The following is a 12303-nucleotide window of genomic DNA, read 5'->3' as shown; positions in this document are numbered from 1 at the left end:
TATATATCGCTATGAACACATTTATTCTTACAATACCATTTCATGATCATCACTGTGTGAACGCAGTGTACAAAATTCTATTCAAGGGCTACTGTATTATAGCCCTAAATAAATACGAAACAGACGAGCACTTTTAGGTAGCCTGTATACAAGGACTACTATTTCCTATACATAGCTAGCTCTTTAGACGGAATATGATATTGACATTTAAGACCTATAATCGTAGGTGCTACGTCATTCGTATCCTTATCATGTAAACAATCACGAACCGGGTCAGATATGAATTACGTATTATTATATCATATATGACCCTAAACACTTGGTCCTTAATGCTCACTCAAATAAATATATAAGCGACCTTTAGTAATCGTTAAAGGGGGGGGGAGAGAAATTACAATAAGACGAACTAGTGATTTCGCAAACATTTACATTTGTCGAGATTCTTCGACTGAATGCAACAGGATTGAGACTCGAATATTATATATAGTAGTTCACCAGTGGGTGCACAGACTCACGGGACACTTCCAAATTTTCAATATTTTTCATAAATTCATTCTTCAATTGTTTGATATCAAATTTTGTATTTTGATTATTTTATCTTTATTCAAGAACTACAACAATTTTTAAAATAAATGATTCAATATATCAAAAGATATTTACAAGTTGATTTTTGTACTGTCCCGTGAGTCTGTGCACCCACTGGTGGTTCTTTACTATTTCATCATGACGAGTGTATAATCTTTCAAGTAGATTTCAAGTTTATTCTAGTTTAAATATTATTACACGTTCACGATCAAGGAAGTAATAAGCTAGTGAAATGCATGTATTATTTATTGACTATGTAGAATTGCTGTAGTGATCTAAATCTAAATCCTAAAGAGGAAGATATTATATATACACATAAGGTGCATGTACTATATCGTTTCAACATTATATAAATAAAGTATTTATATGAGTAGGATATGAAAGACGGATTACTCACGATTGTATAGATCCTATATATCTAATTTTATGCTATTGAAAGAGCTCGCTACATATAGGGAATAGTAGATCTTATATAAAGTCTACTGAAAAGAACTAGTCTCTTTCGTATTCTCTCACGGTTTTGATATAATAGTCATTGAATTAAAGCCATTCATCGTGTTTATGTAATCTCATTTATTCTCCTCTAATATCATTTTCATCCAGTATCATCTCTTTCTTTCTTCTTTATTTGGATAAATACAACTTCTATTATTATAAAGATAATAAACAACTTTACACTTTATATAAAAAAGTCTTTATTTCTTATGACTATACTCGAGTAAGCACAAAAACAAAAAACTATCTCCTTTACTCATTTATTCATTCATACCTAGCTAACTAACCAACTCTCTAGAATAAATATAACTTAATAATAATAAGAATTCACACAAGCAAGTCCCATTCTATCTATATATCTATATCTCACGCAAACCTAAACTCATAAGAAATTATTTGTCATCTATATATCTATCTAGTATGTAAAGATTTAGATTTAGATTTAGATTTAGATGTCGATATCGATATCAATATTTTTCTTCTTCTTTTATATAAATGTATTTAGTATTTAGTATTTAGTATTCGTCTCCTTTCTTATATGAGAATAAGAGAGAGAGAGAGAGAGAGAGAGAGAGAGGAATGGATTCTAAATTCTATGCTTTATATATACTTCACATATACTTCACATACACTTCACATACACTTCACATACACTTCACATACACTTCACATACACTTCACATACACTTCACATACACTTCACATATACATTTACTTATATATTTATATACACACTCTCACACACTCTCACACACCCACACTCACATACCCACCAACTTCACACCAACTTCACTTCAATTCAATTCCAATCTTCTCTTCCCAGCTCCCAATACCCAATACTCTCTCTCTCCCTCAACATTTCACTCCACTCCACTACCCTCTCATAATCTAATCCAATCCAATCCAATCCAATCTAGCGTTATCTAATTGCATTCAATTCTCAATTCATTCATCTCTTTAGAATTATCAATAGATAATATAATGCATATGTAATACATAGACAACGATAGTTAACGATAATAAAGTTTAGCTATTTTATTATCTATCTACCTATCTATCTATAATTCTAATAGATACACACACACATACACACATATATACATAGTCGTCTATCTACATATAAAGAATTTAGTATTGAATTCACACTAATAAATCAAAAGAGATATCTCAAAAAATAGTCAAAAAAAAAAGATTAAAGTAAGGTATCATTTCATCTCTTTCAAACTAGTTATTTGAAAGACATCTATCTATTCATCCACCTCACCTAATTTCGAAACCATCAATTCATTCCACCGTTTCCAATCCAGTAATTCTTCATTACTATCATCAATCCATCTTTCAATCCACCAATTCGTATAAACATCCCCAAAGCATCAATCTCCCAGATATGATATCACCGGCCCACAAGCAGTGAATCTTCTATCGTACATACAAGTGGTATGAAAGTCTAATTTTCCTCATCTTCCCCTTTCAAATATCTTCATAAAGAACGTAAGTGAATAAATATAAAATCCCTTCTCATAAACACCAAAGAACCACCTCAAAACACCATCAAGTATATAATTCATCGCCGTTGAAAGTTTAATACCCCCTATCAGCATTTCGCCTTAAATTTACAATCCAATTCAGATTGAACGCCCTTCTAAATCATTCAAGCCCTTTAAATTCAAAACATCTCTCATCTATAACCTCCCCATGGTGCAGAACCAGAACCAGAACCAGACTCCGATCCTTGTCTTTGATGAGCTTGATTTTGATTCGTTCTTTGATTTGGATTGAATCCACCAACTTCCGTAGCAGCTCTCCTAGGAGGTGAAATAGGTCCCATTTCCTCATCTTCATAATCTTCATTTCGATTTCCACCAAATCTCATTTGTTCTGGTCCCGTAGTCGCAGCCCTAGGAATAGGTTCCGTGACATTTCTAGTTCGAGGTGGACTCGATGTGCCCGTACCAAAATCAAAACCATGTTGATGTTCTTCTTGTTCAACTGGTGATGCTAATGTTGGGTTAATGGAATTGGGATTGAATGCTTTATACCCAGCTGGGTTTGCTGATGGCGGACTTTGAGTATTTTGACCATACCCTTGACCCATATTTGATGGAGCTGGAGCAGAACGTCCATCGTTTTGTAAAGCTGGATCGAATGGTGTTCTACGACCGAAATCAGGTCCAGGTGCAGGTGACGAGCGTCCATGTTGGTTATAGTTGAAAGGTGGTCTTGGACCACCAAACTCCGATCCAGGAGCTGGAGATGATCTCCCTTGATCATTATAGAAATTGAATGGTGGTCTTGGACCTCCAAATTCTGACCCTGGAGCTGGTGATGATCGACCTTGATTTTGAAGTGCTGGATTGAATGGCGTTTGTCTCCCATATTCTGATCCATACTCTGATGCAGGAGACATCATGCGATTTTGAGGATTTTGCATAGCAGGATCGAATGGTGTACGTCTTCCAATAGATGGAGCTGGACCAGGACCCATAGGTGTATGTGATCGAGGAATTGGTCGTCCATAAGAATCCATTGTATTTTGTCTTTGTGGTCCAGGGAATCCAGGTGTATTTCGTCCATCAGCATAAGAAAATGGACTTGCTGTAAATCCACGATCACCCATTGCAGATGGCATTCTTGGTGGACCTTGAGGAGGACCTTGTGGTGGACCACGTTGCCATTGACTACCTTGAGATCCTCCGGTGTTTGTTCTTTGTGGAGCAGGGAATGGCATATCCGTATCAAGTGGTGGTAAATCCGGTAATCTTCCCATGTCACCTGCATTACCCATAAGAGGAGCATTTGAAGCATAACTTGACCCTGTGACAGATCTTCCAGGTAATGGCCGCTTCTGTTCCAATTTCTCAAGTTCGAAACTGGCTGTTTGTGGAAGGTTACTACTTGGTGTACCTGGTCGTGATGTGTACTGTGGTAAGGTTGACATAGTATCTGCTCTATTGAGCACAGGCATATCCGGAAGTTTATCGTCTTCTTTTGAATCGAAGAGTGCTGGAATAGTAGCTTGACGTCCCGAGACTTTCTCTCCTTTCTTTACTGCCTTTTGTTCTGCTTTGGTTCGCTTTCTTTCCTCTTCCTCGATGGCCTTGTTGACCTTGACGCTAACAATCTTTGTCAAACGTTCATTAATCTTTCGCTCACAATAGCCTGTAAGTCCACCATCGTGATTGGGAATATAGTGCCATAAGAATAGTAGATAGAACAAGATTGCGAGGATAAGACTCAGTGCGGAAAAGATCCAAATGACAAGTGTGAAGATCATACCAGACAAGATGACAGCTTGCTGATGTTCTTGTTCTGCAAGAATTCCAACCTTCTTGAAAAAAGTCAAAAGGGCATCTCCAACATCATTGGATTCAGTAGGGTCGAGTTTTGCATGAAAGACTGAGTATAGAGTTAATGCGTTGATGACTTGACGAGGTCCTTGACAGAATACAACACGAATCCAAGCTAGAAATGTTAGTAATGATAATGTGGGAGCTCTTTTTGCGACATACATTGAAAAGCGAAATATGTAAAGAGTGCAACATATTCAGTTCCCTTTTTAGATTTTGTCAATTCGGCAAAAACCAAGAATCTTCTCCAACCTCGACCAGTCTGTCCCATTTTAATACTTTCCAGTCGAACAGCAAGATTATCCAAATAACTCTCGGCAACAGCTCCACGTCGCATAACTCTCCATGCACGTAAATGTTCGAATCCGAGATTAACCCAAGAAGCAATGATACACCCAGAAAAGATCCATTTCGAAACTTTGAGAGGAATGATCGGTTGAATTTCACCCGACCATCGATTGAACGCCAAAAGGTTAACGGCGGTAAAAGTATCTACACCATAAACGGCGGTAGATATAACCAAGGAAATCCACAGATATGCATATGCGAAAGGAGTGAGACAGGAAGTGGATTTGAAATCGTTGAGACTCTGTAAAAAATAATTAGTCACTTCCTATTCCCAACGACGTTCCCAACCTTACAATAAAGTCCCATTTCTGTTCGGGACGTAGGTCGTCTTTATTCACACGCCGTGAAAAAAATCCCATATTTGAAATAGTAAAATGGTAAATGTTTTAATTAAATTCGTTTGGCTCTGCCACGATGACAATTGATATAATGTCGAAGCACCTGGCTAGAAAAGAGGAATTGTAACCTTGAAGGTTTTGTTGGAGATTTCGCAAGGAGTGAGTCTCTTCGATGTATTGAACGTCGAGCTATGTGTGGTGCACTTGTCGTTCTCCGCCTGCGAAGTATCGACTTGTGCAGGTTAAGTGAGGGTGATGTACAATTGATCTGTCGAGTACGAATTCATGTACTTGGCTGTATGGATGATCTCAATTGAGGACGGATATGAAAAGGGTAAGACGACGAATAGTCTTGGATGGTGAAGGTCGAACAAACGGGTAACGAGTACAAACGTCAACGACAGGAGGATTGTGGATATAAGTTTGCGGGTCGACCGTGGCTTATTAAAGCTGAGCAATTTCTAGAAGCACAATAGAAAAGATAAAATGTGGCTATTTCTATTGTTGAATCATATTTTGGTTGATCGGTGACCAATCCACGCACGAGAAAGTGGAAATGAATGCGAATGCGACCAGAATATTTATTCACTCTTCATGCGATGTGAAGCGAACCCGGCCCAATGAATGGTATCGCAATCTTCTCAATTGGAGATCAAATTGGCATTGCTCGACGTGATCGATAGCAATTGGCAAAAGGAATAATTGTTAATTCTTTTTGGTGAGATGTCTTCCTGATGGTGTTACTCTGAAGCGCGCGGGTTTGATCGTCCTTCGACCGGTACCTTGAAATTGGTATGGGGTCGTTAGGAATTGGTCGGAGGTTGGCGGTCGAAATTGAGTTTCCCTCTTTTCTTCAGGAAGGGAAGAATACCGGGACAAATGCGACTGTAGAGATGTGTGGTGATGTTGAAAACGAATGACAAAATTGCAATCAAGAACGAATGTCGAATGTCGAGTGTGTGTGTGTGTGTGAGGAGGACAGCTCCGTTCCTTTCTCGAGAGAGGGAGAGATCTTGAAGTGCGGCAAAGTCCAGCTTCTATTTCCCACAATCGTCTTCCCAAGGATTCTGAGCTCGGATGTCTGTTTTATAAGTAGAAACGGTGGGTTCTGATGGGATGAAGAGAGGGAGGAGGCGTGAGAGAAGCGATGAACAAAAGTAGGGAACGATGTTCGTGTGAGCCTTTGGACTGAGCGTTTGATCTTCCTTTTGCCCAGGAAAAGATTGAGGGGAGGAGGAAGAGAGAGTGGTGGAGAGTGAATGAATGAGTGAATGAATGAATGGATGAATGAATCGATGAATGGATCAATGAGAGTGAACGAATGGATGGATGATTGAAGAGTGGAGTGCCGTGGTGTAATGCAGTGAGACAAGTTTAGGGTGTAGTCTGTGTTCTGTGTTCTGTGCCTGCGCGTACCGTTCTGTGGCTGTTGGGTGGCTGACCATGTACAGTTGCAATGCAGGGGAAGAGTGTGGGTGTTTGACGTTGCTGAGTACAAAGGACAGTGAGTAGCATATGCAGTCTTCTTACTAGGAGAACGGTTTGATGGCATTCCCATGTTAGCAATCAATGGACGAAAAGATGCATTTCCCTCCATTGTCTCCTGGATTTCTTCTCGAGATGAAGCATTTGAAGCACGCGGTGTCATTCACGTGAAGCGTCAAGCAATTGTCAGATGGAAGGGAGATGCCGCATACGGAGTTGGCATTGCAGTTATCGGTTTGGTCTGATTTCATTTGATTTCATTTGATTTCATTTGATTTCATTTCATTTCATTCCATTTCATTTCACGCTTCTCTCATCAGATTAGCTCGCAGGCCCTCTGATAGATATGGCAGCTTCCTTTCACTTCCTCCAACATTCCAGGATTTCCCCCAATCGTTGAGAGTGGAAAGAGTGGGGCCTGCAAGGCACGAAACCACCACTTTCTCGAGATAAATGCCTCGATAAGGATACCTAGGTAGTGAGATCCGTTCCTGATCCGGGGGAAGATTGCTTGTCCGGAAATGGGATAGCGTCGGCGTATAACTCTCCGTCGCAGCCAATCAAACGGCCTCGGCGCCTTGATCTCGAGTCCGAAGTTCACCAATCGATAGCATGAACCATATTGAGACCAATCCCCCTTTCCCTGCTCGCGGTGCATTCTCTCTCGTTTCATGTCACAGGAAAAGAGTCTTTCCCTATACAGACTCCCTACCGAGTATTCCGTAGATAGTCCATCGTATCTATCCTCCAAGGAATGGAGTGCGCAGGACGAAGCACAACCTTGAAATACGATATACGATACACACGCACGATATAAGGTTGCATACGTACTCCATATTTCATAATAAATTAAATTGCAATCGCCACGTGAAGTTCAGAAAAAAGAAAAAGAGGAAGGAAAAAACCATTGATTGTCAAATCCACCGAGTCCACCCCCCACCCTCTCCCTCACCCTCACCCTCACCAAGAAAAGATTCCACCCAAAAGTCTTAACCCTTTATTCAAGCTTCAAACTTTATTACTCCCGCCATTCCATACGCCCGCTACCCGCCGCCACAACCACAACCACTCAATCACGACTGCAATCGAACGGAGCACAAATCAGCCAATCCTAAACACTCTGCTTCTCTACTTCTTTACTTTTCTTTCTCTTGCTTCTTTATATAGATATATAGATAGCACGACTACCCCCTCAAACTAATTGGATATCGTCTTGTCTTGCATCGATCTCCCGAGTACATGCCCGCATCCACACACACGATGAAACATTGGGGAAACATCAACTATATCCTCTTCGTCATTCTTCGATTCCAATAAAGTACAGAATAGCCAAGTGTTTGATAGAGAAACGAATGAGAATGCTTCGTCGCTCGTCGCTTACATGAATGAGTCCAACATGCTAAATCTTCGAGCGCAGCGAGCTATGGGGGTTTGGGGGCTTGCCCCCATCAATCAAAAACAATTCAAACATATAGCTCAATGATTTGGATCCCCTTTCCGTATATTTCGAATAAAATGCAATGACACTCCGCTGGCTCTCCGTGGGAGGGGGTGGCAGACGATCTACTTTTTACATGAAAAAAAAAAGAGACAGTATGAGGAGATTTCCCAAAGGAACTTGGAAGATCTTTTTCGAGTACTCTGTATATTTAGATCGCCTAAGGATTTTGGGCATCCCTTATGGATTGAAATCATATAATCCCACCGATATGACGCTCCGCTGGCCCTCCGGGGGCCACTGCCGTGGAGGCAGACTAGGTACTCCATTCACAAAAGAAAAGACCAACACACAATTCAAAAGAAGCTTCAATCAATCCCATCTAGTCTAATGATTTCACCAAGTAATTTCACCCTGCCACAACACTGCCACTATCACAGCCACCATCACAGCCACACGAGCCACACATCCCACCATCCCACATTTTCTATCAAAGCGGCATATCAAAATTTACAGAAATCATGTGATGATCTTAAACTCGAGCTCTCGGAGACATTCGACCTCACATCATCTCATCACACTACATCCCATCCACAATTCACAATTTTTATATCCTTTATAGTTCAATGTTAGTATCATGAACGATCCGATCATCAATCTGGTCGATAATTAAAGAAATATGTTCAATTCATCATCTTTTCAACAACAACAATGCGTACTATTAATCTATTCGTTCACGTCGCAAGTTCAGGTCAAGTTGTATCACAGCAAAAACTTCGAACTATGATAAGTTTATCATCATCAGTGATGCCGGATCATGTAATCTTCTATTGATTCACTAGGAGTCAATTTCCTATAAAGATAAAGCTCAAGATGACAAAAAAAAAAAGGGACGGTAGCTACAGTTAAATCAACCCTTTCATATATATAAGGAAACAAAGTTGAAGTGGGTTGGTTCTTGACCATTGCATTCAGCATGGGATATCTCTTGCAAAAACAGAGAATCAATACAATTAAACTTAGTGTTGTTTACAGAAAGTTCTGGATTGAGAATTCAGTGAGAATATCTCATCTCAATCTGGGTTGAAAGATGCATATCCCCTCTCTTAACACCACGTGTCAAGCCCGAAGACCATAAAGAAGGTTATTCTAGGAATAAATCTTAGATTCAAGAAATTATGATCACCAGCGAACCTGATTTGGCATCAAAATCTCCAGGAATGGAAGATGTTCAGCAATATCAATACGCTCCTCTTCTTGAACTTGATGCATTTCGTATCATCGTCATTCATCTTGCCTTATCCATCGAATCACCTTTATCATGCAGCTTAATCCATTCTAATTTATTCTATTGTAACCGACCTCTCATAGATAATTACTCAGCACTTTCTTATGTCTGGGGAGATGCAAATAACAGGAAGACAGTATTAGTCGATGAGAAACCACTACTTGTTTCCGCAAGTCTTGATTTGGCATTGCGTCATCTACGAGATAGCAAAAAAGATATAATGATATGGGCAGATGGAATCTGTATCAATCAGTCTGACTATGAAGAAAAGAATACACAAGTTAATTTGATGGCCCTAATTTATGAAATTGCAAGGCATACTATCATATTTCTTGGAGAGACCACCCCAGAAGCCGATAAAATCTTTGAATTATTGCTCCCTCCAATATCATTATTGCAGAAGCAAATCAAACCCGTACGTTTATTTAATGTGCGAGCGTCGCATAATATGGACTCGTTTGATCTGGAAGCGAAAGAAGATATGGAGTCGAAAGTTCATGATCTAATTCGTCACGTATTAGATATGCCATGGTTCAGAAGAATCTGGATTCTTCAAGAATTAGTTCTTTCCGTTGATCCTTGGGTACAAGTGGGAAATCATCATCTCAAATGGAACTCTTTCAAGAGTCTCATTTTCGAATCCAATTTTAAGCATAACTCTGCATGGGTCAAGTCTCCAAATTACAACGTTCTGGCCGACTTGTGCATGTTACGCGAGAATTTTGCATCGAGGACTTCGGAGAGCTCCGACCCATGCGATTATATGCTTCAGATTCTTCACTCGCGTCGTGGATATGACGTCTCCGATCCAAGAGATATGTTGTATGGACATCTTGCCATGTTTGCAAACCTCACAAAAAGCAAGAACCCAAAAATCGAAAGATTAGTCGAGATTGATTATCGGAAAACAGTAGCAGATGTTTATACGGACTTGACATTGTATATTTTGAATCGACAATCTGATTTTGGATTCCTGTCGCATGTGGAAGATGTGAACTTCGAAGAGAGGAAAGGGAACCTGCCGACTTGGGTGCCGGATTGGACCTCGAATAAAGTTTCCACGGAAGCGAAGTGGCATTTGGAGCGAATGAAGACACGTAACAGGCTTCGTGATGTGAGCGATATACATGTAGTTGTGGGAGAAAAGGCGGTATTGGGTTGTATTGGAACAAGGGTTGATTGTGTGGAAGTTGTTAAGAATGAGATTCCAAGGAGGGAGGATATTTTTGCTTTGTGTCACAAAATCAGAAATTGCTCTGGAAATAGATTTTTTCTAGCGTTTTAATTTTCAGCTAATGAGATACTACCTCTCTTATATGAAAATTTCTGTGCTTGGTTAAATACATCAGATTCCATCCTTTAATTATATCTTGAAAGATCTGGAAAAGATCTTTCAAAACATGGATCAACGCGCCGTGACGGATTTCAAGAGAAGAATAGGACAGATCTATAGAACTGCGGATCCCATAGAACTAGAGCCGCTGAAAAATTATACGGATGTGTTGCATGATCGAAAAAATTCGAAAGAATTATGGATATACACATTAATGGCCATGACGGATGTCAGTGGAAGTTTTTTTAGAGGCAAGAAACTTGCGGTTTTGGGGAATGGGACAATTGCACTAGTGAGTATGCAAGCGGAAGTGGGAGATGGGATTTGGAGCTTTAATGGGGAGGGAGAGGGATTGTGTTCTGTTTTGCGGAGCTATGGCGGTGATGAGGGCGCTGGGCTGGTAAAGAAGAAGGAAAGGGAAGGGGAAAAGAATGATAGAGCGGAGATGGATAGAACATTAGAGACGTTTTTTAGGGAGAAGAAAAGGCAAGTTATGGAAAGATATGTAGAGTGTAGGGATGATGGGCGAATCGTTTGGAACAGAGGGATATTGAAGACAAACACGAGTATGAGGTTTTGTAGTTCTTGTATTGTTTTGCAGTTCTTGATTAGTTACCTAGTGATTAATATTGATAATATAAAGAAAAGAAAAGAGAAGAAAAGAGAAGTCGTATTGTGATAATTTACATATATACATAGTTAGCCACATTTACTAAATATAAAAAATCCACAAAACAAAACAAAACGAAACAACACGACGAGACGAGATGAGATAGCAGACAAAGTGTAAATACCAGTGAAATTCTTCTTCTTTTTTGCTGGCGCAGGAAATCATTTGGAATATATTCACGAGGTCTTGATTTCTTTCTATTTTCCTAGTGGTTATATCTTCAGATGATGCTTTTTTTGCTGCGAGAAGTGATTTGAGATCTTCTCTTTAATAGCATTTTTGAAACTCCTCTAACCTTATCTTGCTGTTTGTAGGTAGCTTGAGGTTGATCATGAGGCAATATTCAATTCGCAATGATATCAAAGGGGGCATATAAACTATAAACCCCCCTCTCACACCCAAGTCTCTCTCTCCTCCATAACATCCTTAGAGCGTAGGTAGTGAAACTTATCACATGGGATTTCCATCCTGAATGCATTTTGATCGAGAATCCGTCATCATGAGCGTATATTCAAGTTTATAAAATTTTAGGTATTATATACCTAGATCCAACTAGTAATCAAAGTGCAAGGATATAACTGTAAACCTCTCCCCCTCCCCCGTGCCACCTAAGAAAGAATAACAAAAGATCTTCACTATCCATTATCATTAAAAATCCATCACCGTTTCTTTTCCTCCTCCTCCTCTTCCTCCTCCTCCTTTGATAACAACAATAACAACAACAACAAAGCCAAACCATCAAACGAAAATAAAAGTAAAAGTAACAGAGACATGTACAAGTCTTCACTCCATTCTCTCTCTCTTTACACTACAGGCGAACTCGCATCCCCAGCATTCCCAAATACCTCAAATCGCAGCAATGTGCAAGCGCAAAACCCTCGCACAACTCTATATACAATGAATGCCTCTTCGTTTTCACATCCAAGTACTGCAATGCATATGCATCTGCTACTTACCTATGTATCATGAATTTACC

The 12303-nt window shown here is 39.6% G+C and overlaps 2 protein-coding genes across 2 annotated transcripts; one reads left to right on the top strand and one right to left on the bottom strand.

The window, feature by feature from the left end:
• Window positions 1–2278: 2278 nt before the first annotated feature.
• Window positions 2279–6840, bottom strand: BCIN_16g00370 (hypothetical protein). Its single transcript, XM_024697795.1, has 3 exons — window positions 5069–6840; window positions 4590–5016; window positions 2279–4542 (listed from the first exon to the last, which is right to left on the bottom strand). Exons 1-3 carry the CDS (start codon window positions 5132–5134, stop codon window positions 2759–2761), a joined length of 2277 nt encoding a protein of 758 aa, XP_024553611.1. The 5' UTR covers window positions 5135–6840; the 3' UTR covers window positions 2279–2758.
• Window positions 6841–8968: 2128 nt separating this feature from the next.
• BCIN_16g00360 (hypothetical protein) lies at window positions 8969–10679 on the top strand. The gene has a single exon (XM_001555050.2). The coding sequence runs from the start codon at window positions 9215–9217 to the stop codon at window positions 10607–10609; it is 1395 nt and encodes a 464-aa protein (XP_001555100.2). The 5' UTR covers window positions 8969–9214; the 3' UTR covers window positions 10610–10679.
• The last annotated feature ends 1624 nt before the right edge of the window (window positions 10680–12303 follow it).

Source organism: Botrytis cinerea, chromosome 16 (genome assembly GCF_000143535.2).
Source record: "Botrytis cinerea B05.10 chromosome 16, complete sequence".
NCBI lineage: Eukaryota > Fungi > Ascomycota > Leotiomycetes > Helotiales > Sclerotiniaceae > Botrytis > Botrytis cinerea.
The sequence above is the reverse complement of the archived record's forward strand: the minus strand, read 5'-3'. Positions and strand labels throughout refer to the sequence as shown.

Excerpts from the sequence above, each read along its gene's own strand:
- BCIN_16g00370 (XM_024697795.1), bottom strand. The coding sequence starts at position 5,134 with ATGGGATTTTTTTCACGGCGTGTGAATAAAGACGACCTACGTCCCGAA. Across the intron at positions 5,017-5,068 it reads AACAGAAATGGGACTTTATT|AGTCTCAACGATTTCAAATC; the intron begins GTAAGGTTGGGA and ends TATTTTTTACAG. Across the intron at positions 4,543-4,589 it reads TACATATTTCGCTTTTCAAT|CTTGGATTCGTGTTGTATTC; the intron begins GTATGTCGCAAA and ends TAACATTTCTAG.
- BCIN_16g00360 (XM_001555050.2), top strand. The coding sequence starts at position 9,215 with ATGATCACCAGCGAACCTGATTTGGCATCAAAATCTCCAGGAATGGAA.